At 47.6% G+C, this 26351-nt stretch overlaps 1 protein-coding gene across 3 annotated transcripts in view; it reads left to right on the top strand.

Moving 5' to 3' along the window:
* TMEFF1 (transmembrane protein with EGF like and two follistatin like domains 1) overlaps window positions 1–26351 on the top strand; it is a 610729-nt gene that overhangs the window by 465281 nt on the left and 119097 nt on the right. For all 3 annotated transcript variants that reach the window (XM_029589975.1, XM_029589972.1, XM_029589974.1), the window contains exon 6: window positions 24186–24334. In XM_029589975.1, the coding sequence (XP_029445835.1) occupies window positions 24186–24334 (149 nt within the window). The remainder of the gene's footprint in view (window positions 1–24185; window positions 24335–26351) is intronic.

Genomic DNA, 26351 nt, shown 5'->3' with positions numbered 1-26351 from the left:
CCCCTAATGCTAGGCGCCCTAGGCGATCGCCTAGTGCTTCCACCGGCCCTGTATATGTTCCCCTTTCTGGATACTGCTCAAATCCATTCAAACCAAAGGCATGGCCAATCCCTTCTTTAGGGGCTGTATTTGACCAGCCTTGATTTTAGAGATTCATTATGTCTGAAATGCCCCCTGGAGCACCCTGTTTTGTGTAGGTAAATGTATATGTCTAATAAAATTATGCACATAATTTTAGGTGGTTGAAAATCTACATTGAGCGCATAGGGCCTAATTATATGGGTAGCAACATAGTTTACACCCCCAAATCTCAACTATGGCTTTTAAAAATTTAGACCTTTATATTTAATAATCTAAAGCAACCTGGAATTTCACATCTGAGGCAATAGCTAATATGGGATTTTTATATTACTCTTTAAAATTTCTACTTTTCTGATTCAGCTGTTTCCTGATATTTACTCTTGTGAATGAAATGAGACATTTTAAAGAGTATAGAAATATTTTTAAAAAACAGACATAAAAATTAAGACCCAAAAGGTATGCCATAAAGTCAAGAAACAAGGAAATGGTATTTTCAGAAATCTAGCTTGTGCTGCTGCTTTAAGTTTTCTCTTCTTCAACCTGATGTGTGCTATATTCTTGAAGGGATGAAAAATATGACTAGGTATGAGCAGCTTTCATAAAAGTCAAGGAATGAAAAGAACTTGGCTTTTATGAAAGCTGCTCGTACTTAGTCACGCTAAAATAAACCCAGGGTGCTAAGTTCCCCTGTCTCTCTCTTCCCCCTCCCCCAGTGCTTCTCCATCTAAAATATGACAGCAGAATGAAAAGCCAGAGAGGTCCTAGAAAAATCAGGGGGGGGGGGGGAGCAACAAGATAATAAAAGGTTCATACCATTAATTATTTTTTTTTAATATTAACACATACAATATATTAAATATATTGAGTAATAAAAAAAGAAGGGCAGCCTAAGTGGTGCCAGGCGATGGTCAAGAAGCTGTTAGGAATGTAATGTACACAGTTCAGTTTTATGTATTGTAACCAACATGCTTAATTAAAAAGTGATTTATTAAAATTGGTCTGTTGACATAGCTACTTAAGAAAAAATGATCAAGTACTGCTTGTTTATATATGCTTTCTCATTCCATTCTAATATTTATTTTTAACTACATCCAAGAAGCTTCTGAATTGACTGCTGTCAGCGGGGAAGTTCAGATACTGCTGTCCGTGGCACACCTCTTGTTCTCCAGCAGCAGCAGCACAAGCTAACAAGAGTATAGGAAGGGAGCAATGCTTAAGGGGAAGGCATGATTACACCGCTGGGACCACTTCTGCTACCAAGCTGATGACCCACATTTTACATTATCTATAAAATAGGAATAGGTTAATAAGTTAGTCCTTGGAGGAACTAGGAAACTTTTCAAAATTTGACAAGCCCAGTCTATGCATTTTTTATTAAACAAAGCAAGTGAGCCACCACAGGTTCTTTTTTCTACTGCTCCTGTCTAACGGTAAGTCTCCACGCTTGCTAGGCACTGGGGCCAACATTTCTGACCTGGAGCCTCCAAACCAGGAATTGTAACTTTCTGGCTCCAAAAAACTTAACCAACTTAAAGGAGATGACCTCTTAGCTGGACTGTTGTGCTGGAGGTGGACCCTTGGCCTGGTGTAGGATTGGTACGGCCCTCTGGTTGAACCCGGAGAGCACCTGCCACCAGGAGATGGAGCACAGGAGGAGACAGAGGCTAGCTGGAGCTTCACCAATAGCAACTCGGGGTTCCCTCAGGTTGAGCCCGTGGCTACCCAGGCCGCCTGGTTTTAGGTGGGCCTCGCAGGATCTCCTAGAGATGAAGTGCAGAGGAGTGCCAACCATGAACAAGGGTGTGTGGTCGATGTCCAAACAAGAATGTCCAGAGGTCACAGGAGGCCAGAACAGAGAGTCCGAGTGGATAGTGAGGATCAAGGCCAGAGTAACAGTTCAGAATGGTCAGCCGAAGCAGGGGTCAGTACCTGTAGTCAATCCAGAAGTAGTCAGGTCAGGCAGAGGTAATGTTCCATGCAGCAATCAGGAGAAGTCAGTGGTCAGGCAGAGGTCGGTTCCAGGCAGCGATCAGGATTAGTCAGAGAACAAGCAGAGGTCAGGTCCAGGCAGCAATCAGGAGTAGTCAGAGAACAAGCAATGGTCAGTACTGTGAGATAAGTCCGAAGGGTACTACCAGGGATGGAGAGATGAAGGAACAGGAGATGCTGGAACAGGAGGCACAGGAGACGCTGGAACAAGAGACGCTGGAACAGGAGACGCTGAAGGCAAACTAGATACACCGGAGTGTACGACCCAATTGCCAAGGCAAGGAAGTGGTGTCAGACCATTCCTTTTATACAGCCATCAATCAGGGCGTGCTGCGGAGGTGGGATCTGCCCCTGGCCCTTTAAGAGGCTGGGCGGTCCGCGCACCTAGGGGTGGGGCCAACGCCACAGAGGACGCCGAGCCCTGCCGTGAGGCCTGGACAGGAGCTTGAGCACGGGGGAGCCAGGGACACCACAAACTGGCTGCGGCTGCGGCGTGTGAGAGCCTGGAGCTCGTGGACGGACGAGAAAAGTAAGCAGGCCCAGCCGCGGAGTGAACGTGGCCGGGAAGCGCAACAGTACACCCCCCCCCCCTTCTAGGCCTCCCCCTTACTGGCCTGGGCTTGTCAGGATAAGTCCTGTGGAACTCCGCAAGGAGGTCTTTGTCATTATATGTGGTGGGAGGGCTCCCAGGAGTTCTCCTCCAGCCCGAAGCCCTCCCACAACAGGAGGTATTCCCAATGACCTCTTCTACGTCTGATGTCAAGAACCTCCCTGACCTGGAGGACGTCTTCGGGTTCAGCGGTGAGTTAGATAGAAGCAGGAGAACGTCGAGAGGGCCAGGTCAAGACTAGTGGTTTTAGTAAGGAGACATGGAATGTGTTGTGGATTCCCATGGAGGTGGGCAGCTGCAGCTGATAAGTAACTGCTCCTATTCTTCGGAAGATTGGAAATGGTCCAATGAACCTGGGAGCCAATCGCTGTGAAGGTAGACATAACTTTGTGTTTTGTGCTGAGCCAAACTTTCTGGCCTGGTTAGAACAGAAGTACAGTGCGACGGTGGGCATCAGTAAAGCGTTTGACCTTCTTGGCTGCCTGACCCAGTCTGTCGTTGACCTGATTCCAGAGATGGCGAATTGTCTGTGCCATGGACTGGGCTGCAGGTGAGGGTACAGAGAGCGGCACTGGTAGAGGCAAGCGTGGCTGGTGACCGAATACTGTGGAGAAGGGAGAGACGTCAGTGGCAGAGGCGAGATGAGTATTGTGGGACAGCTCGGCACAGGGCAAGAGGTTGGCCCAGTTGTCCTGTTGATCGTTCATGTAGGATCTCAGGATTGTCTTCAATGAATGGTTTGTCCTCTTGGCTTGGCCGTTCGCTTGAGGGTGATAGGCCGACGTCAGGTTCAGGTGATGTCAAACTTTGTGCACAGAGACTTCCAGTACTTGGCAGCGAATTGTGGTCCACAATCGGAAACAATCTCCTTGGGTAATCCATGTAGTCGGAATACATTATGCAGGAAGAGTTTTGCCAATTCAGGAGCCGAAGGGAGGCTCTGTAGTGGAATGAAGTGGGCCATTTTTGAAAAGCAGTCGATAATAACCCAGATAACCGTGTTGACCTTTGATGTTGCAGATCAACGATGAAGTCAGTAGAGATGCTTGACCAGGGTTCGGTGGGAGCCAGGAGAGGTTGGAGGAGTCCCCAAGGATGGCCAGTCGGAGGTTTCTGCAGTGCACAGATGGGACAGGAGTCCACATAACTGCGGGAGTCCTTAACCATGTTCAATAAAGGAAAATTAGTTTCTTACCTGATAATTTTCGTTCCTGTAGTACCAAGGATCAGTCCAGACACCTGGGTTGTGACTCCGCACCAGCAGATGGAGACAGAGCAAGACTTGTCGGGCACCCTCACATATAGTAAGGCACCACCCACAGCTCGTCAGTCTTACGAATGTCAAAGCAAAACAGCAATGAAACCAAACTATCTAACTATACCGCCCCACACTAGGGCCGATTCAACCAAAGCCCCCAGCTGGATCAAAACTTCCAGAAACAGAGGACCAACAACAGATACTGAAAAACCAATGGAACACCAACCGAGCGGACTCTTCTTAAATCTGAAAACAGACTTGGGTGGGAGCCTGGACTGATCCTTGGTACTACAGGAACGAAAATTATCAGGTAAGAAACTAATTTTCCTTTCCCTGTACGTACCAGGATCAGTCCAGACACCTGGGATGTACCAGAGCTGAACCACCGAGGGCGGGAACCAGAGAGTCCCGCTCGCAGAAATCCAGGTCCGTAACATCCAGCCGATAGTGTCGCGTAAAGGTATGCAACGACTTCCAAGTTGCCGCCCTGCAAAACTGCTGCGGCGACACATACGAAGATTCCGCCCACGAGGTGGTCTGAGCTGGCATCGAGTGGGCGCGGAGGCCCACCGGGACAGACTTACCATTCAATAGGTACGCAGAAGAAATAGCTTCCTTCAACCACCGAGCAATCGATGCTCAAGAAGCAGCGCCACTCTGCTTTGGACCCGAACACAATACAAAAGGGAGGGTCCGAAAACCCGAAATGGATTCGTTACCTCCAGATAACGGAGCAGAACTCTGTGAACATCAAGTTTCTGCAACATCACATGTCCTCAGGAAAGGCAGGCAATTCAATGGTCTGGTTCAAATGAAACGCGGACACCACAGAGGCAGAGAAGCGTGAGAACGGTTCTCGACAAGACAATGCCTGCAACTCCGAAACTCGTCTCGCCGAAGCAATCGCCACAAGAAAAAACCGCCTGAAGGGTCAGATCTTTTAGAGTCGCTCTCCTGAAGGGCTCAAAAGGCGACGAGCACCGCGCAGTGAGCACCAATTAAGAGTCCAGGAAGGACCAGGATGCCGCAACGGAGGCCGCAGATGCTTAGCTTCCCAAAGAAAGCGCGCCACGTCTGGATGATGAGCCAGCGACTTACCTTGCACCTTACCTCTGAGACAGCCAAGCGCTGCTACCTGTACGTGGAGGGTGCTGCATGATAGGTCCTTAGCAAGCCCCGCCGGAAGAAAAGCGAGGACATCCAGTACGGATGGTAACACCGGATTCACCTCACGCGATCTACACTAATCTTGGAACACTGCCCAAACCCGGACATATGCAAACGAGGTAGACCGTTATCGAGAACTCAGCAAGGTAGCTACCACCGCATCCGAATATCCCTTAGACTGCAAACGTTTCCTCTCAAAAACCACGCCGCGAGACCGAAGTGAGCCGCGTCCTCGGACCCTGCCGCAGGAGAGCCGCTTCCCCTCGAAAACGGAGAGGAGCCTCCTTTGCCAAGAGCAAGAGGTCCGCGAACCAAGGCCGTCGTGGCCACTCCGGCGCCACCATCATCACCTCTGGAGGCGACTCTATTCGACGAAGGACCTTGCCGATCAGAGGCCATGGAGGGAACACATATATGAGAACGTCCGTGGGCCAAGGGAGTACCAGAGCATCTACCCCTTCGGCTCCTCGTTCTCTCCGTCGACTGATGAATCGCGGAGCCTTGGTGTTCTGAGCGGTGGCCATCAAATCCATGTGTGGTGTTCTACACCGTTTGCAAATTAGGCGGTAAGCCACCTCCGGCAGCTCCCACTCCCCTGGATCCAATCGATGCCGACTGAGGAAATCCGCTTGGACATTGTCCACTCCGGCGATGTGGGACGCCGTGATGTTGCTGAGGTTCCTCTCCGCCCAAAGCATGAGCAGCCGCGCCTGCTCCGCCACCGCTTGGCTCCTCGTACCTCCCTGGCGATTGATATACGCCACTGTGGTCGCATTGTCCGACAACACTCTGACCGAAGTCCCTCGGAGCAATGGGAGGAATGACTGGAGCACCAACGTGACCACTCTGGTCTCCAAGCAGTTGATGGACCACTGTGATTGAGCTTTGGACCACAGTCCCTGCACCGAGCGGCCCATGCAAATCGCTCCCCAGCCGGAGAAGCTGGCATCCGTGGTGACTACCATCCAGGTGGGCATGAGTAGGGACACTCCGCGTGTCAGATTGTCGGTGCAGAGCCCCCACTGCAAACTGGACCTCACCTGATCCGTGAGCGGGAGGGGAAGGTAAAAACTCCTCGGACACCTGCCGCCAGCGGCAGAGCAATGCGGATTGCAATGGACGTAGATGAGCGAACGCCCAGGGGACTAGCGCCAGCGTTGACGCCATCGATCCCAACACCATCAGGTAATCGCACCCCTGCGGAATCCGGAGGGACAAGAGACGGCGTATCTGACCCTGCAGCTTGCAGACCGGTCCTTGGACAGAAACACCCTGCCTTGCTTCGTGTCGAACAGTGCTCCCAAGTATCCAGGGTCTGGGTGGGAACCAGCCGGATTTTGGCGAGATTGACCACCCATCCGAGTGACTGCAAGAGCTGCAGGACTCTGTCGACTGCCTGTTGGCACGGAATCACGGATGTGGCTCGGATCAGCCAATCGTCCAAGTAGGGGTGAACCAAGAACCCCTCTTTCGCAGCTCGGCTGCCACTACTACCATCACCTTCGGAAACGTCCTCCAAGCCGTGGCAAGTCCGAAGGGGAGAGCTTTGAACTGATAGTGACTGCCCAGGATACCGAACCGCAGATACCGCTGATGGCACTGCCGAATTCCGATGTGAAGGTAAACCTCCGTCAGGTTCAGCGATGCCAGGAGTTCCCCTGGTCGAACCGAAGCTATGACTGAACGGAACGTCTCCATTTCGAAGCGAGGAACGCGAAGACACCGGTTGACACCTTTGAGGTCCAGGATGGGTCGGAAAGTGCCCTCTTTCTTCGGCACTATGAAGTAAATGGAATACCGGCCCAGATGACGCTGTCCTGGAGGCACGGGAACTACGACACAGCGTATCCCGGACCGCCAAACGCTTGATGCCGCCCTCGCAAGGGGACACCAGAAATTTGTCCCCCGGAACCCGAGCAAACTCTAACGCGTACCCGTGGTGTATCACGCTGAGGACCCCCTGGTCCGTAGTTATCCTGGCCCATTCGGGGAAGGAGCCCTCCGCATTTCAATGGGCTGGCTTCGGACCGGTCCCCGACGAGGAACCGCCTTGCCGTCCAACTGCCTTCCACGAAAGGACTGGGACCATGACGACTGATTCGAAGAACCAGATCTATACGGTGCCTCCGACGATCTCTGTGGTCGCGACTTCCTGGGCCCCCGAAAGCGGGACCTATTGGAAAACGAAGTCCGAGCCCCGTAGCTGTCCTCCGGCAACTTGAACGCCCGGTGTCACCAAGGGACTCAATTGCGGAGCCAGAGAAGACGTCGGGCCGACACTGCCGAGACCGTGGCCCTAGCCGAAGTCTGCAGAAGATTATGCATCGCATTAGCGCTGTACGCAATAACCGCCTCCAAGCCATCCGCTTGCGCCGCCTCCTCACTCGAGAGGCTCGGATTGGCCTGAAGGACCTGAGCCCAGCGCAAGCCGGCCCTCAGGGCAAATTACTACAAAGAGCCGCACGTACCCCCAGAGCCGAAACCTCAAAGCTTTCTTGAGCTGAACCTCCAGGTTTCTGTCTTGGATATCTTTGAGGGCCGTGGCCCCCGTCACCGGAATCGTCGACCGGTTAGTGACCGCCGAAACCGCTGCGTCCATTCGAGGAAGACGCAGGAGAGCCAACGCCTCCTCCGGCAACGGGTCCAGCTTATCCATAGCTTTACTAACCTTTAGGCCCCACTCCGGTGTCCCATTCTCGAAAACAGAATATCAGAAGTGGAAAAATGGAACGGAAAAGCCACCGCGGGTCCCGTCAGGCCCAACAGCACTGGGTCCATCTTAGCGTGCTGTCTAGCCTCCATGGGTGGAGCATCCACACCCACTTCCAGAAGAATAGCCGGGATAAGCGGTGCGAGCTCCACCTTCCGGAGCAAGCGCACCACCTTGGGGTCGACACCTTCCACCGCAGGGGTGCCCTTGTTGTACCCCGCATGAAGCGGATCCTCTTCCGCGGGCGCACTGTCGTCCCGCGGGACCCCTACGTCAGGGTCCACGTCCTCGGAAGAAGCCGAGTCGGAGTCGGTCTCCTGGGGGGCCCCGCGGCCCAAGTGCCGCTCCCTAAGCGGGTCCACGGGTCTCCGGGAACCCTCCCCCGCTCGCCTCTTCTGGGGATCAGACCGACTGTCTGGACCCCCCTTGACCTACGACCGTTTCCGTCTCGAGCGTTTACATTTTAAAATTTTCTTTAAAAGCACCGCGAAGTCTGACGAAAACGAGGCCCCAGAATCCGTGCTGGCCTCCTCCTGACTCTGATCCGCCGTAGACGCAGCCCCCCCGCAGGGAATTCCCCCCCGGGGTCCCGCTGCTGAGGAGCTAAACCGGCGGCCTGCCGCCATTTTCCACCGCCCGCCGCGTGGCCTCCCCTACGGACTCCAAAATGGCCGCCGCTCCCGCGCTAAGCGAGAACAGGTCGGCCTCACCGGCACCCGCAGGGGCAGCGCGCGGCGGCGATCACGGTCGAGCGGGAACCCCCCGACCGCCCTCGGACGACCCTTCACCGCCCGATAACCAAGAGGAGCATAGGCCGTCGCGCACGCGCACGGAGCCGCACTCAAAATGGCCGCCGTTCCCGCGCTAGGCGGGAACAGGTCGGCCTCACCGGCACCTGCAGGGGCAGCGCGCGGCGGCGATCGCGGTCGAGCGGGAACCCCCCGACCGCCCTCGGACGACCCTTCACCGCCCGATAACCAAGAGGAGCATAGCCCGTCGCGCCCGCGCGCGGAGCCGCACTCGCGGCACGTACCCCTCTTTGGCATGCGCCGCACCGGTCCGGACCGCCGAAAATGCCGAAAGAAAAAGAGAAAACCCAGCAAATCAAGCAGCCCCCGGAACGCTCCCCCCACGAAGAGCCAAGCAGACCGCATGGACAGCGAAAAACGGCAAGAAATAAAACAAAGTCCTTTTTTTTTTTTTTTTTTCTACTTGTCGCTGACCTTGGTCCTGAACTGACTGGTCCAGCGGGGGTGAGTGAACCGGGCTCCCCGGTGTCACCCCCGGCGCTGCTGCCAGAGACAGGCTGGGTCCTCAACCCTCAGCAGCGGCCTCGACCAGGGGAGGGTGGTCCCCTCAGGACCTCACAACCCCCCTGGGAGGCACTCAGGACAAGTGAAGCCGTCTGTAATTTTCCTTTTTTTTTTTTTTTTTTTTCTAAATAATCCAATCCAATTAAACCAAATTAAACCAAATCCAACAACCCTGACTAGCTACACAACTACCCAGGGATCCACAGAGCCTGTGGGTGAACCTGCCCCATCTGCTGGAGACAGAGAAAGACTGACGAGCTGTGGGTGGTGCCTTACTATATGTGAGGGTGCCCGACAAGTCTTGCTCTGTCTCCATCTGCTGGTGCGGAGTCACAACCCAGGTGTCTGGACTGATCCTGGTACGTACAGGGAATCAAGGTTTTGTAGCAGTTCACATTTGTATGTCACTTGAATCTCTTCCCACACCAGCTCTGCAGATTTCCTGGTACCCTGTTGGTATTCTATTGCATGCTATGTTGAAACCTTATGAGAGGAAGAGGGAACATGAATTACAGACCTAGGATAACTTATTTTTGTGTCCAGGCTGGGAGCTACCTGAAGCTCTATGACAGTGGTGAGGTTACCAAAACACTTTTGTTTTTAATGTCCTAAATAAATATGACCATGTGTTTGGGGTGTACAACATTGACAATGTGGATATGAAAGAATTGTGAAGTGATAGGTAGCAATGAGTACAATGTTTCTAGAATTGAGTATGTATTGCTGAGATATGTAAAGAGGGTGTGGTTTACAGACATTTTTGGGCCTATGGTTGCCCCTGTACATGGCTTCATGGTGTGTATAGTAATGCAGAGTAAAACTAGGTATAGGGCTGGTAAATACAAACGTGTTTGGTCCCTCAGCTGTTCCTCCTTCCATATCTGCAGTACACCTACCCCCATGAGTGTGTGCTTTTTGCTCTGTCAGCTGTATTGCTGTAATATTGTGTAAACTTTCTAAGAAGATAAACCTAAATGTCAGCAATTACCTTTTTGCCTACACTGCCCTGAGTGCCTCCCTGCGGCCCACAGCTGTCAAGAAATGTTAAGATAGGAATTTCTTAGTCATCTCTTTTCCTATGTGTCTTGCATGTCTAGATCAGTAGACATCCCAGCTGTATGTCTTGCGGGAGATGGTGCTGGTGATCTTCATTGATGATGCGGACTCCGATACCGCTCCTTGCATTCCAAGCTGGTTCTTCCTCCTTGACCACTGGACAATTAGTTGAAGTGTTACTGTGACTATACTCCCCTTCCCCCACTCCTTCCTTCACCCCCCCCCTTCCATGATACACCCAGCCAATACATGAGCTCCTTTCCCCTTCCACCCATCATCAAGCACCATGCCCTCATCTGAAATGAACACACCAGTTTAGAAAATAAATATTTTTAATAAGTTTTCCAAAACTATTTACATTATCAACATTGTTAAAAGAAAAAAGGATGGGAAGGGGAAACTAGGGAGCAAAACTATTTACATAAAAAAACACCCCGGGAAGTTAGGGAGGCAGGGACAAGGGAGGATGATCAGGACCGACGGATCAGATTCCCCAGGACCCTTACAGCTGCGCCAAGCAGCTGTACAGCCATGAGGATCTGATCCATATTCCGGATCATCCTCTCCTAGAAGGCAGTCATGGCCCTCAGTGCCTCTCCGACCCCCCTCACGTAAGCGCAAAATTCACGGTGAATCAGAGGCTCATCATTGGGAGAATGCGTTCCCGATGATGAGCCTCTGCGCTGCTGGCGTGAGGGGGAGAGTAGAGGCACGAGAGGGCCAGTAATGCCTTCCCATACAAAGGCTGGCCCCTGGATGCCCCCGCGTCCCTAACTCCCGGGCAAAACGGGGAGAACACCCTATGGGGGGGGGCTGGGGGAGGCCCGGGATGCGCCTCATCATGGGGAGGTGGCTGCCGCCTGAGGTCTCCTCGCAGGGGGGGGACAATCCGGCTCCCCCACCAGAGTGGCTGCTGCTGGTCGGTGTGCTGGAGTTAGGCCTTGCCAGGCCTCTTCAGGATCTGTAGCATTGTAAACCAAATAGGGATGTGAATCGTTTTTTGACGATTTAAAATATCGTCCGATATATTTTAAATTGTCATAAAATCGTTAGGGCCACGATACAATACCAATTCCCCCGATTTATCGTTAAAAAATCGTAAATCGGGGGAAGGGGGAGGGCAGGAAAACCGACACACTAAAACCCCCTAAAACCCACCCCCGACCCTTTAAATTAAATCCCCCACCCTCCCGAACCCCCCCAAATGCTTTAAATTACCTGGGGATCCGGCGGTGGTCCAGAACGGCGGCGGTCCGGAACGGCCCCCTCAATAGGATCGTGTTGTCTTCAGCCGGCGCCATTTTTCAAAATGGCCGCCGCAAAATGGCGGCGGCCATAGACCAAAACGATTCGACGGAGGAGGTCGTTCCGGACCCCCGCTGGACTTTTGGCAAGTTTTGTGGGGGTCAGGAGGCCCCCCCAAGCTGGCCAAAATTTTCCTGGGAGTCCAGCGGGGTTCCGGGAGCGATTTCTTGCCGCGAATCGTTTTCGTACGGAAAATGGCGCCTGCAGGAGGTCGTTCAGCGGGGGTTCCGGACCGCCGCTGAACGACCTCCTGCAGTCGATCTCCTGCCGGCGCCATTTTCCGTACGAAAACGATTCGCGGCAAGAAATCGCTCCCGGAACCCCGCTGGACTCCCAGGAAAATTTTGGCCAGCTTGGGGGGGCCTCCTGACCCCCACAAGACTTGCCAAAAGTCCAGCGGGGGTCCGGAACGACCTCCTCCGTCGAATCGTTTTGGTCTATGGCCGCCGCCATTTTGCGGCGGCCATTTTGAAAAATGGCGCCGGCTGAAGACAACACGATCCTATTGAGGGGGCCGTTCCGGACCTCCGCCGTTCTGGACCACCGCCGGATCCCCAGGTAATTTAAAGCATTTGGGGGGGTTCGGGAGGGTGGGGGATTTAATTTAAAGGGTCTGGGTGGGTTTTAGGGGGGTTTAGTGTGCCGGCTCACAATTTTAACGATTTTTCACGATAGTTTACACACCCAAACGGCAACAATACGATTCCCTCCCCCTCCCAGCCGAAATCGATCGTTAAGACGATCGAGGACACGATTCACATCTCTAAAACCAAAAGGAGATGTCAGAATAATCTGTACATTCAGGTTCAAAAAGAAGATTGAAAATTCCATTAGCATGGAAGGATCACTTACCACCAGGCCCAATCCGCTCAAGCCACTTCCTCCTCTTTAGGCGCAGCCATCGGGCCTTCTTCTTCAAGTCCTCTATTAGAAGAAAAGGAAGAGAGAACTGTGAGTATACTCTGGTGATAATAGGACCTGCATACTGGAATGTGACACTGAGTGATATAACAACATTTATGAACCCTGAAGAACCACAGTTTATTTATTTATTTATTAAAAAAATTTATATACCGTCATTTAGTGGTATACCATCACAACAGTTTACAGAAAGGCACATAAATAAGTTTGGTTTGGTTTATAACTTAACTAATAGGTGCCAATAAATTTTCGGTTACATGATCAAATAATATGCACTATATGGATCGTGATTGGGTATTCCAATTATGATTAATAGAATATCCATACATAAGATATACTGTACTTACTCAAATTAATACTTAGGCATGAGAAAAATAATAAAGCAAGGATCTCTGCTATTTGGTGGCTTTTACCTGTGTGTAGGATTTCTTTTTCTTTAGTATTCCTTACTCTCACTTTGAAAAGCTTTTTTGAAGAGCCATGTTTTTAAACTTTTTTTGAAGAGTTTTAAATCTCTCATTAATCTTATTTCGAGTAGCATTGTGTTCCATAATATTGGACCGGCTAGGGATAGTGCTTCAATAGTCAAATAGGTAACAAGCTTTGCCAATAATCTTTTAACATTACACTCTCCATCCAAAACCCTAAACTGTAACACACTGTCTGTTTCCTTCTCTCAGGCCTAACCCGACATTCACACTCCCACAGTGCCCCCATCTGTAGTAGCAAAGACTGTCTACTTATTCCTCAGGGATGCGAAGCGGTGTGATTGAATTTTTCCTAGAGCTGCCTCCAGGCCCTCCTCAGCCGAGGGAACTCAGTCCTACGGCCTCTCACCGGGAACAGGTGGTGTTTCTTCTCCATGACCAGAGATGCCAGCAGTTTGACGTCCCTGGTGGTGAAATTAGGCTGCCTCCCCCTGCCACCATTTTGTAGTGGACTGGAGAAATGGGAAGTCCTGCCCTCGCGTTTGCGTGCACACGCACATGATTGCATGGGGTGCACAAGTATATTTGTGCGCGCGTCAGAAACATGCGCATAATTTGCATAGTGCGCGCACAGATGCGCGAACTATATAAAATACATGCTGCCTGCTATGCGTACAGCTGCGCACGCTGTTATACAGGCACGCGCACATCTTTAAAATCTACCCCATAATGTGAATAGCACTGAATAAAGAGGTGGATGTAATTGGCATCTCAGATACCTGGTGGGAAGGAGGATAACCATTGGGATACTGTGATACCAGAGTACAAATTATGGGGTAGATTTTAAAACATTGCGCGTGCGCGTAGGTGATTTAAAATCTGGCCCTATATCAAAATGATAGGATGGATCAAATTGGTGGAGGTGTGGCACTAAATATTAAAGAAGGCATTGAGTGAAACAGGATAAAAGTTCTGCAGGAAACAAAATGCAAAGTTAAATCAGTATGGATAGAAATTCCCAGTGAAAAGAGGAATAAAATAGCAGTGAGAGTGTATTACTGTCCACTTGGCTAGAATGAACAAGCAGACAATGAAATGCTAAAAGAAATTAGGGAAGCTAACATAAACAGCAGTATGGTAATAATTAATCTACTATTGACTGGGTGAATGTCATATCAGGACATTCCTGAAAGGTACCGTATTTTTCGCTCCATAAGACGCACCTGACCATAAGACGCACCTAGGATTCAGAGGGGGAAAATTTAAAAAAAAAAAAAATTGTGCTAAACCGGCTCTGCGTCTGGGCGTCTTATGGAGCAAATTAGGGGAGTGCATAGTTTTTTTTTTCTCCCCATTTTGTTTTCGGGTCTGGGGAGGGCCATTTCGGTCCACTCCCCAGATCAGAAAATTTTTCTTTCTGTGGGAACCCCCAAAACCCCCCCCCCCCCATCCCAACCCTTTAAATTAACAACCTCCACCCCCCTGACCCCCCCAAGACCTGCCGAATTAATTTCCTGCAACCCCCCACCCTCCTGACCCCCCCAAGACCTGCCGAATTAATTTCCTGCAACCCCCCACCCTCCTGACCCCCCCAAGACCTGCCAAACGTCCCTGGTGGTCCAGCGGGGGTCCAGGAGCGGTCCGGGAACGATCTCCTGGGCGTGAGCCGTCGGCTGCCAGTAAACAAAATGGCGCCGACGGCCCTATGCCCTCACTATGTCACTGAGACCGACCGCTGCTATTGGTCGGTCTCAGTGACATAGTGAGGGCATAGGGCCGTCGGCGCCATTTTGTTTACTGGCAGCCGACGGCCCTATGCCCTCACTATGTCACTGAGACCGACCAGCGATCGGTCTCAGTGACATTTTTAGATTTTTGTTTGGTTTTTTTTTTATATTCGCTCCATAAGACGCACATACATTTTCCCCCCACCTTTGGGGGAAAAAAAGTGCGTCTTATGGAGCGAAAAATACGGTAAGTCTCCTAGATGAAATAATTGACTGCTTCAAGGAGAGGTTGTGTAAGAACCAACAAGAAGGGAAACTATAATGCGCCTAGTCCTTCTGGAACTAAGGATTTTGTTGTGAGACGTAACAGTATTGGAGCCACTTGAATATAGTAATCACAACATGATCAAATTTAACTTAATAACTGGAGGGAGCACACTAAAGAAATTGACTGTGATAGCATTTAACTTTCAAAAGAGTGACTATGATAAAATGAGGAAAATGGTTAGGAAAAAAACTCAAAGGAACAGCTGCAAAAAGTAAGAGTTTACATCAGGCATGAACCTTGTTTAAAAATATCAGACCAGATTATATTAGAAAAAGTGGAGGGAAGATTAAATGACTACTGGCATGGTTAAAATGGGAGATGAGACTATAATAACTAAAAGAACATCTTTCAAGAAATGGAAAAGGGATCTGAATGAAGAAAACAGGAAAGAGCATAAGCACTAGCAAATTAGATGCAAAGCATTGATAAGGAAGGCAAAGAGTGAATTTGAAAAGAAACTTGCCATGAAAGTACTATCTTATAATAAAAAATGTTTTCAGGTACATTTGAATTATAAAGCCTATAAGGGAGTCAGTTGGACCATTAGATGATCAAGGGGTAAAAGGGGCACTTATGTTTGAGAACTCCATATCAGAGAGACTAAATGAATGATTTGCTTTGATCTTCACTGAGCAAGATGTAAGAGAGATACCCATGCCAGAAATGATATTCAAAGATGATGATTCAGAGGAACTGAAACAAATCTCAGTGAACCCGGAAGATGTACTAGGCAAATTGAGAAACTAAAGAGTAGCAAATCACCTGGACCAGATGGTATATATCCTAAAATGCTGAGAGAAGTGAGAAATGAAATTGCAGACCTGCTATTGGTAATTTGTAAACAATCACTAAAATCATCTATAGTACCTGAAGACTAGAGAATTGCCAATGCAACTTCAATTTCTAAAGAGGGATCCAGGATAATCCAGGAAAATAAAGAACAGTGAATCTGAAGTTTATGCCAGGCAAAATGGTAGAAACTAGTGGTAGAGGATCCTGAGAAACAGTTGCAGAAGCATCACTCATGCTCTCTAAGGGGCGGATTTTAAAAGGCCTGCGCGCGCCGGCGCGCCTATTTTGCATAGGCCGCCGGCGCGTGTAAAGCCCCGGGACGCGCATAAGTCCCGGGGCTTTCAAAAAGGGGCAGGGAGGGGGCGTGTCCGGGGCGTTTCGGGGGTGGGCCCGGGGGTGTGGTCGAGGCCTCCGGACCAGCCCCCGGGACCGGAACACGAGCGGGACAGCCGGCCGGTGCGCGCAAAGTTACGCCTGCTGCGTAACTTTGCCGACAAAGGGGTAGATCTTTAAAAAATACGCGATCGCATACTTTTGTTTGCGCACCAGGCGCGAACAAAAGTACGCTGGATTTTATAAGATACCCGTGTAGCCGTGCATATCTTATAAAATCCAGGGTCGGCGCGCGCAAGGGGGTGCACATTTGTGCAACCTGCACGCGCCGAGCCCAGCAGCGCTGCCTGTTCCCTCCGAGGCCGCTCCGATTTCGGAGCGGCCTCGGAGGGAACTTTCCTTCGCCCTCCCTTCCCCTACCTAACCCACCCCCCTGGCCCCCTACCCACCCCCCTGGCCCCCTACCTTTGCGCGCACCGGCCGGCAGCCTCGCTCGTGTTCCAGTCCCGGGGGCTGGTCCAGAGGCCTCGACCACGCCCCCGGGCCGGTGCCACGCCCCCAGGCCCGCCCCCAAAATGCCGCGGCATGCCCCCGAAACACCGCATCGTTTCGGGAACGTCCCCGGACACGCCCCCTCCCGCCCCTTTTCGAAAGCCCCGGGACTTACACGCATCCCGGGGCTTTACGCGCACCGGCGGCCTATGCAAAATAGGCGCGCCGGCACGCGAGGGCCTTGTGCGCGTACATCCGGAAGGATATACGCGCACAGGGCTTTTAAAATCCACCCCAAAGGTAGGGGGGGGGGTTTATATAGGGCCGGGGGGGTGGGTTAGGTAGGGGAAGGGAGGGGAAGTTGGGGGAGGGCGAAGGAATGTTCCCTCCGAGGCCGTTCCGAAATCGGAGCGGCCTCGGAGGGAACCTGGTGCGTACTTTTGTTCGCCTGGTGCGCGAACAAAAGTACGCGATCGCGTATTTTTTAAAGATCTACCCCTCAGTGCACTGTCACCTGCTCTCCATTACCAACATCACTAATTGTCTCGCCCTCCTTCATCACTGAAGTGGAGGCTGAAATACTGGTAACTAATCCTCCAAAACTGTCTTCAGCTAATAGCTGACCAATTGCCTTTTATAATTCTTTATTTATCCATTTTTACAATTACAAAAAACCCCTCAATTTTGCAAATTTGATAATGCGGAAGAATATTCAAACCTTGACAATTTATCCAAAATATAACATTCCTTCAAAAGAAAATAAAGAAAAAAAAGAAAAAAATCTCCTCCTCTCTACCAGAATAAACAATATAGTAGTTTTAAAGGATCCAGAAATTAACAGAGAGTTCATCATTACAATATTTTATAACACATAAAGCATTCCACGACTACCAGCTATTAATTCATTAATTAATTAACCATGGGGGAGGAAGTGGCAGGAGGCTTAGATGCCAGAAAAATTTTTAATTGCTCTGCATCAAAGAAAATATTAACTTCCTCTCCCTTCCTCAAAACACACTTACTAGGAAATTTTACTTTGAAATTATACTCCAAGGAAATTGATTGTTGACGTAGTGCTAAAAAGGCTCTACGCTTTAATTGTGTGGTTGAGGATAGGTCAGGGAAAATTTTTATACTTTCATTCAAAAAAGAGATAGGAAAATTTCTAAAATAATTTTTCATAACATTTTGCACATCAGAGGTTGAAATTAATGATACCAAAAGAGTGTTTCTATCTAGAAATTCAAAAGACGAGTTCTCAATAATTTCTGTGAGATTTTCTTGTAGATTAAGTCTATTTGATGTTGTTACTCCCCTTGCTTTGGGAAGAAAATAGCATTTATTAATTGAAGGCGTATTCCCATCTTCAAAGCCCAAAGTTTCTTGAAAAAGCCTTTTAAGGGTAATAAAGGGAGTCTCTCCTATAATTCTAGGAAAATTGAGAATTCTAATATTCAAATGCCTGGATGCATTTTCCAATATTTCCACTCTTCTAGCAATAGCATTCTGATCCTTCACCACCGCTGCTTTAACATTTAAATGCTCTATCTCCTTTTGTGGAAACTTTTGTGGAAACGTTTGTGGAAACTTTTGTGGAAACCTTTGTGGAAATCTCTTCAATTTTTGTTTGTAGAGCAGTTGAAAACTGAGCATTTTGGAGCGCCAAAGTCTCTACTTTAATACTAAGATTATTCAAGGCATTTGCTGCTCCTGCCAATAAGTCCCATAGCTGAACCATTGTGACTGTCTCAGGGTGGCTCGGAATCACCAAGGGTTTAAACTCTAACAGGGGGTTTGGGAAAAAATGCAGGTTTTTTTCCAGCTGTACTCACTCCCAGAGCCAGAGCCCCTTCTTCCTGCCCGGGTCTCGCTGTTCCTCCCCCGCTCAAGTCCTCCTGGATATCTGCTGAAAACAAAACTGCTTCTGCAGTTGTCATCAGCCTTGTTTGCTCTGCTGTCCTGGATGTGGTGCTCTCGCTAAGCGGTCCGTGCTGCAACAACAGCCCTGGTCTCTGCGTCTGTGGCTGTCTTAGATCAGGGCTCAGCAAAGTCTCCTCTGGTGTCAGCACGGCTCTCTCCGTGTTGGACACAATGGTTTCCTCAACTCGCTGGATATTAGCTGTTGTGTTTAGGAAACGAGTGATCTCTTGCTGCATAACTGGTGATGGTGGAGGGATAGAGGGATAAACCCATATCTTTCCCTTCCTTTTTGGTGGCATTGAATAAAGAAAACAGGTAAAATCCAAACGCAGCTGAACTCCAACTTGTCCCTACTCACAGCATGTCGCCATCTTGGATCCCCCACCAATTGCCTTTTAAAGGAATCCTTTAAAAGGAGATTCTTATTCCTATGATACTGATGCAATACTATTTCTGCTGCCTCTTCAGTGCTAACTAAAGAAATTGCACAACTGGTGGTTTCAGGACTTGCACTTCTACCTCTACTGCCCGGCTGCTGCTTCTGCCTAGCCTTTTCTTCCCCTCCAAAACAACAGGGAGAGAAACAGATGGTGGTAGCACATACTCTCCATATTCAATTTCTTAAAAAAAACCCCTCTGTATTTTAGATAGGGGACTCCCTGTTATAGGGTCTACTTTTCAATCTATTCTCTGCCTTTTCCTGATATGATGTGATTTAATTTATCACTGCAGTTCCTACTCGGGATTTAGATGATAGGGATTTCTTTTTTATAACTATTTAACAACTTTTTCCAGTGTACAAATGATTCAAATACAGATCAAAAGTAACAGGCTTCACAGCACATTGTTATAGTAAAAATCACACATAGATATTATGACACTTGAATGCTTACAATATTCTGCATAGAGACCCCAAATGTGTTCATATTTAAAATTGGCATTTTTCAAATCATGGCATAATTTTTCAATATCAGCTCTCTTACACATCTAATTACCCCAGTAATCTAATGCCAGGCTAGATTTCCAAAAGATTGTGATAGTAGATCTAGCTGCTAGCAGCAGATGCCCAACCAGTATTCTGTAGTTAACTAGTATCCAAGAGCCATCCCAGCTACTCAACCGTCCCATTCGGGGCCTGACAAAAATAGAAAAGCCCAAGATGTCAGCAATTTCCTGGATAACCCAGGACCAGATGTTTCAAACACTTTGACAGTGCAGCCACATATGCATGAAGGTACCCACTTCCTCACAACCCCTCCAGCATGTGTTATCAGAATCAGAAAAAATGTTTAAGTAGTATGTTGGGGTTCTATATGTTTTGTGTAATAGTCAAATCATCATGGCAATCCACCGCATACTGATGGATAGAACTAACCAGGCCATTTATCATGCACAAAAGAGAGAGAGAGAAAGAGAAACTCTGTAGAGAACAATATGTCTCTCCCGATCTTGTTGCAGTCTCTACCAGTGGCGTAGCCACGGGTGGGCCTGGGTGGGCAAGTGCCCACCCAACTTAGACCCAGGCCCACCCAACTAGCACCGGAACTGCAAGGCTGTCGCGGGATCCCATCCCCGCGACAGCGAACAAGAGAACCCACGCCTCGCGCGCCATCACGGCACACGTGGGGAAGCGCTGCTGCGGCGTATGGCCAACCGGTCTTCCTGTTCGGGGGGGGGAGTGGAAGCGCCGCGCGCAGCTTCCGCTTCCTCCCCCCAATGCAGGAAGATCAGCTGCCTCTCCTGCTGCCACCCGTTCTCCTGCTATCTTCTTCGGGCGTCGGGCCGTATGGTCCGCCGATCTTCCTGCTTGGGAGGGAGGAAGCGGACGTTGTGCGCTGCGCTTCCGCTCTCCCCCCCCCCCCGACAGGAAGTTCGGCGGGCAGTACGGCCCGACGCCCGAAGATAGCAGGAGTCCGGTGGCAGCAGGAGAGGCAGCTGATCTTCCTGCTTGGGGGGAGGGAGGAAGCGGACGTTGTGCGCTGCGCTTCCGCTCCCCCCCCCCCTACAGGAAGTTCGGCGGGCAGTACGGCCCGACGCCCGAAGATAGCAGGAGGCCGGTGGCAGCAGGAGAGGCAGCTGATCTTCCTGCTCTGGGGGAGAAAGCGGAAGCTGTGCACGTGCTTGAATGTGTATGTGTGGATGAGAATGGGAGTGTGTGTGGGTGAAAACTGGAGCCTGGGTGTGTATGTGGGTGAGAATGGAAGCTTGAATATGTGGGTGAATGGGAGCTCGAATGTGTGTATGTGTGGTTGAGAATGGGAGCCTGGGTTTGAGGGTGGGTGAGAATGGGAGCTTGAATGTGTGTATATATGGGTGAGAATGAGAGCCTGGGTTTGTGTGGGTGGGTGAGAATGGAAGCTTGAATATGTGGATAAGAATGGGTGCTTGTATGTGTGGGTGAGAATAGGACCTTAAATGTGTATATGTATGGATGAGAATGGGAGCTTGAATATGTGTGGGTGAGACTGGGAGCATGGGTTTGTGGGTGAGAATGGGAGTCTGGGTTTATGTGTGTGGGTGAGAATGGGTGCCTGGATGTGCGTCTGTGTGTGCATAAGAATATAAGCCTGGGGAGGGGGGAGAAAGTGAGAACTTGAATGTGAGCTTGTGGGGGGGGGGGAGAGCATATGAGAGTGACAGCTTGAGTGTGTGAGAGGGAGTCTGTGAGAGAAAGCGTGTATGTGTGTGTGTGTGTGGAAGGGAAGAAGACAGTAATAGAAGAAAGACACTGAAAAGGAATTAGGAAATGAGCTATAAGGGAAAAAATGGGAAAAAGAGACCAGGACCAACTGATTAGAAAAATACAAAGATCAGACAACAAAGGTAAAAATATATATCTATATTTTGAGATGTTAGCAATTTAAATATAAGCAACACAACCGCTCTCTCAAAATTTATGGACAGGTAGGAGCCGTGTATAAAATCGTAATAATAAGAAGGCTAAAGTACCACAAATCACCGTGAATTATGTTTGTATCATTAAGTATTAGGCGTAGATGTGAATGCTATGCTGCATAATTTGGCATTATTTATCAGTAAAAAAACAACTAGTAGACCTGCATGCCTACAGCCCACCCATGTTAACCTTGTGCCCACCCAAAAAATCAATTCTGGCTACGCCACTGGTCTCTACCTACCTTGTTTGAAACTAAGTAAAGAGTTAATTGTATAAATCAACTCCTCTTGTAATTTTCATTGATTCAAACAGCAGAAAATCTTCAGTGATGTCAACTTTGCTGTTCGTACCTCCTACTGTGTATGAAAAACTGCCCCCCCCAACCTACCCCAAACCCCACACCAAGTTAAAAGTGCCCCCCTCTTGTAGTGGTATAAATAGTAGAGTATATATCAATAAACTCAATCGATTAACCAACGAGTCCAATATGAAATAAATCTAAATACGTTAGGTTATAAAGTTTTCTCCAATATATGTGAATAGTACCGATTCTGAAATGTATTCATAGGCAAGTGACTCTCATACCATCCCGCAAGCTCATTGGCATATCTGCTCTCAAGCCGCATCAGGGATCATCTTTAATCACTGGTCACAATTTTGCCCATGTATTTATATTGCAATTTTTTACTTTTTTTCTCTTTAAATAAAAATTGTACTTCCCTTATGAAGCTCAATGTCCGCGGAGGGTAATACCCTTCCAATTACTTTTAAATGCAGTCCAGAGTTCAGTTCGATGTGCACGTTTCGCGTCCTGTGCTGCTTCAGGAACCTGTCTGGCTGTATTCGCGACGAAGTAAAATTCACGTTCGCGAGGCAATATTGAAGTGTAACCGAAGGAAATTTGGCACACGCGAATACAGCCAGACAGGTTCCTGAAGCAGCACAGGACGCGAAACGTGCACGTCGAACTGAACTCTGGACTGCATTTAAAAGTAATTGGAAGGGTATTACCCTCCGCGGACATTGAGCTTCATAAGGGAAGTACAATTTTTATTTAAAGAGAAAAAAAGTAAAAAATTGCAATATAAATACATGGGCAAAATTGTGACCAGTGATTAAAGATGATCCCTGATGCGGCTTGAGAGCAGATATGCCAATGAGCTTGCGGCATGGTATGAGAGTCACTTGCCTATGAATACATTTCAGAATCGGTACTATTCACATATATTGGAGAAAACTTTATAACCTAACGTATTTAGATTTATTTTATAAATAGTAGAGTGACATATTGTTTTCTCTCTCTCTCTCTCCCTCCCTCTCTCTCTCACACACACACACTGGCATGTGTGATATAAACCTTTTCCCGGTAACACATAACTAACATGGACATAATGCTATTTCTGGCATTAAAACCTGCATTGCTGTGCAATACTCTATCGCATTTGATGTTACGAGCTGCTCATTTCCATTAACTCCATCCAAACTACCCCCATTAGCATAGAAAATGCAACATTTGCATACTAACACACGTTGTGCTATTTAACACATGCATTATGGCATTATCATGTGTGTTAGGGCCATAAATGACCATGTAAGTTGTGAAAGATTGTTATTCAGAATTTTGTCCATTGCAGAAAGTTGGTAATGGGGCACTAGAAGGGTTTAGCTCTGAGCTTTCTTTAGAGAAGGAAGTTTGTAGATTGGCTCTTTACCTGAAAGCAGGAAAGCACTTTTGCTCAGCGGCAGTGTAGGAGCAGCAAATCAGTCAACCCTGCATCAGCAAGTCAGAGATGCTGACTTTGTTTGTCTTTGGAGTGAACTTTTGTTTGTCTTTGGAGTGAACTCAACAAAGTATTTAAACTTTCCAGCTCAGGACCTGTAAGTAGACTTCATGTTAAATACTCCGTTCCTGATACCCCAGTAAACATATTTGCTTGAGAAGGAAGGAAAAATCCACAAGTATTCCAGTGAATTGGAAGTAGCAGAATGGGATGGAAGGTGATAGAGATTGTGTTGCAGAATAGGAATGACTTCTTGCTAAAGTGCTATCTTTACTGCAAACAATCTGTCTTTTGGCATAGAGGAACAACAGAACTGTAAACTCTTGTATATATTTTTTCTAGTATTTACTTCAAGCAAACAATTCTTTTGGATCAAGAAACCAGCATGTTGTATTTTATTTCTCATTACCATCTGAACTGTACATTATATTCCCCAATGGAAGTCCCTGGAAAGTATTCTCCCCCAACACAAAAGTTTTCATACTCCCATCTCATGTGAAATAGTGAACCAGGGATACAGAAAATGTTTAATTTCTAGTTAATTCAAACTAATATTGTGTGCCCAAGATCACTATTTTAGCTCTGTAGCTCACTTGGGTGACATCCATGCAAACAAAAAATGTGTCTTCTATTAAAAAGAAGGGGTGTGTGGGGCCAACCCAGTGGTTCTGTGGTAGTTCTCTGCACTGCCATGTGGATGGCTGGGGTTTGATTGCTGAAGAGGGATTCTCAAACATTGTGCAATGACAATACCTACTAGTAGCTGGAGTTAGAACTCATGATTGCAGGGTTCCAGAAGCACACTGGTGCCTGCCCTCCCTGAAGATTGTCATTGCCATGACTGGGCAAGAGAACTGAGAGAGAATATAAAATGGGGAAAACATCTCTGGGTAATTGCGAATTAAAGTTCATGGTACCGAATCTCAGCTTGATTCCTACTAAGCTAGAAGTTCGATAAAAAAACCAAAGTGGTGTGGTGATTAAACTCATACCACTGACAATGCTCTTTCATTTTGCTTGTTTTAAGTAAAAATTAAATTTAATATTTTCTTTTGTTTGTGTTTTATTTTATCAACAGGTGTGTATGTAATATAGACTGCAGCGGACATAATTCTAACCTTGTATGTGCTTCTGATGGAAGATCCTATAACAATCCATGCCTAGTCCGTGAAGCCTCATGTCTGAGGCAAGAACAGATTGATGTAAAACATCTTGGAAAATGCACAGGTATTTTTTTAGAATTAATATTTTGCATTATTAATCATACTTGCTGTATATCGTCTTACAACAAGACATTGTATAGATCCCTACTAGCTCAGCAAATCACAACCATATTACAGAGAATTCATTTTCTTTTAATGTTAAATACAAGAAATGCAAAGAAGGCATATACTTCATTATTATACCATAATATTTAATATAGTCTTATATTTACTGTTCCCTCTAGCTGGAAAAGTGGGATGATAAAATAAAAAGATATATAAATAATAAATATGTGAGGTGAACATGAGAAGTATTTTGCCTCTGCAGTGTTGCACTGAAACCTGCGTCAACTCAGGATATTGCTTAATGCTTAGCTTAGAATCTCTGCATATGTAAAACTCTTTTTCCTAATTGCTTATTTTTTAGTGATTCTAAACTCCACTTTGGATCTATTACTGTTTGTTCCCTCTCTCTTTCTATGTTCTCTTGCTACTTCCTGTTGGTCCTTTGCTCTTAGGAATGCCTGAAAGAGTTTACTTCCTGTAGAGAGTTCATTCAGGAAAAAGCTCTTGGCAAACTAACAGCTATCCTATATCCTCTCCAGGCTCTAAGAAGTATTGTTCTTTTCTCCTTTATCTATTTCCCATCCTCTGTTATCCCATCTGCTGCTAGTCCCTGCTAGATACTAGTAGTTACAGGTTCTTCTACACCTGCAGTGGTCTGCCTAAGACTTAGCTTTCAAAGATTTATTTATGTATTTATTTATTTGTTTATTTAGAGTTTTTCTATACCGGCATTCATGACAAAGTCACATCATGCTGGTTTACAATTAACAAGGGGTGTCCATAAACTTGAACCTGGAACAAGTGAAAAGATACCTTGAAGTTACAATAAAACAGGGCTGTTCAAACTGGGGGAAGAAGAAGAAACTAGAGAAATTTAACAGAAAGAGGAGAAATTATACAAAATATTCTGAAGTGTCTGACTATAGTTATTGTTGAATGTAGTGTATTTGGATTTTCAGAAGGCATTTGACAAAGCCACTAATGAGAGGCTTCTATGAAAACTAAAAAGTTATGGGATAGGAGGCGATGTCCATTCGTGGATTACAAACTGGTTAAAAGACAGGAAACAGAGAGTAGGATTAAATGGTCAATTTTCTCAGTGGAAAAGGGTAAACAGTGGAGTGCCTCAGGGATCTGTACTTGGACCGGTGCTTTTCAATATATATATAAATGATCGGGAAAGGAATACGACGAGTGAGGTTATCAAATTTGCGGACGATACAAAATAATTCAGAGTAGTTAAATCACAAGCGGATTGTGATACATTACAGGAGGACCTTGCAAGACTGGAAGACTGGGCATCCAAATGGCAGATGAAATTTAATGTGGACAAGTGCAAGGTGTTGCATATAGGGTAAAATAACCCTTGCTGTAGTTACACGATGTTAGGTTCCATATTAGGAGCTACCACCCAGGAAAAAGATCTAGGCATCATAGTGGATAATACTTTAAAATCGTCGGCTCAGTGTGCTGCAGCAGTCAAAAAAAGCAAATAGAATGTTAGGAATTACTAGGAAAGCAATGGTTAATAGAACGGAAAATGTCATAATGCCTCTGTATCGCTCCATGGTGAGACCGCACCTTGAATACTGTGTACAATTCTGGTCACCGCATCTCAAAAAAAATATAGTTGCGATGGAGAAGGTACAGAGAAGGGCAACCAAAATGATAAAAGGAATGGAACAGCTCCTCTATGAGGAAAGGCTGAAGAGGTTAGGGCTGTTCAGCTTGGAGAAGAGACGGCTGAGGGGGGATATGATAGAGGTCTTTAAGATCATGAGAGGTCTTGAACAAATAGATGTGACTCAGTTATTTACACTTTCGAATAATAGAAGGACTAGGGGGCATTCCATGAAGTTAGCAAGTAACACATTTAAGATTTGGTGAAAGAAGTAACGGTGGTGGGGCCACTTGGCAACAGTGATCATAACATGATCAAATTTAAACTAATAACTGGAAGGGGGACAATAAGTAAA

This window comes from Rhinatrema bivittatum, chromosome 2 (genome assembly GCF_901001135.1).
Source record: "Rhinatrema bivittatum chromosome 2, aRhiBiv1.1, whole genome shotgun sequence".
Lineage (NCBI taxonomy): Eukaryota > Metazoa > Chordata > Amphibia > Gymnophiona > Rhinatrematidae > Rhinatrema > Rhinatrema bivittatum.
The sequence above is the reverse complement of the archived record's forward strand: the minus strand, read 5'-3'. Positions and strand labels throughout refer to the sequence as shown.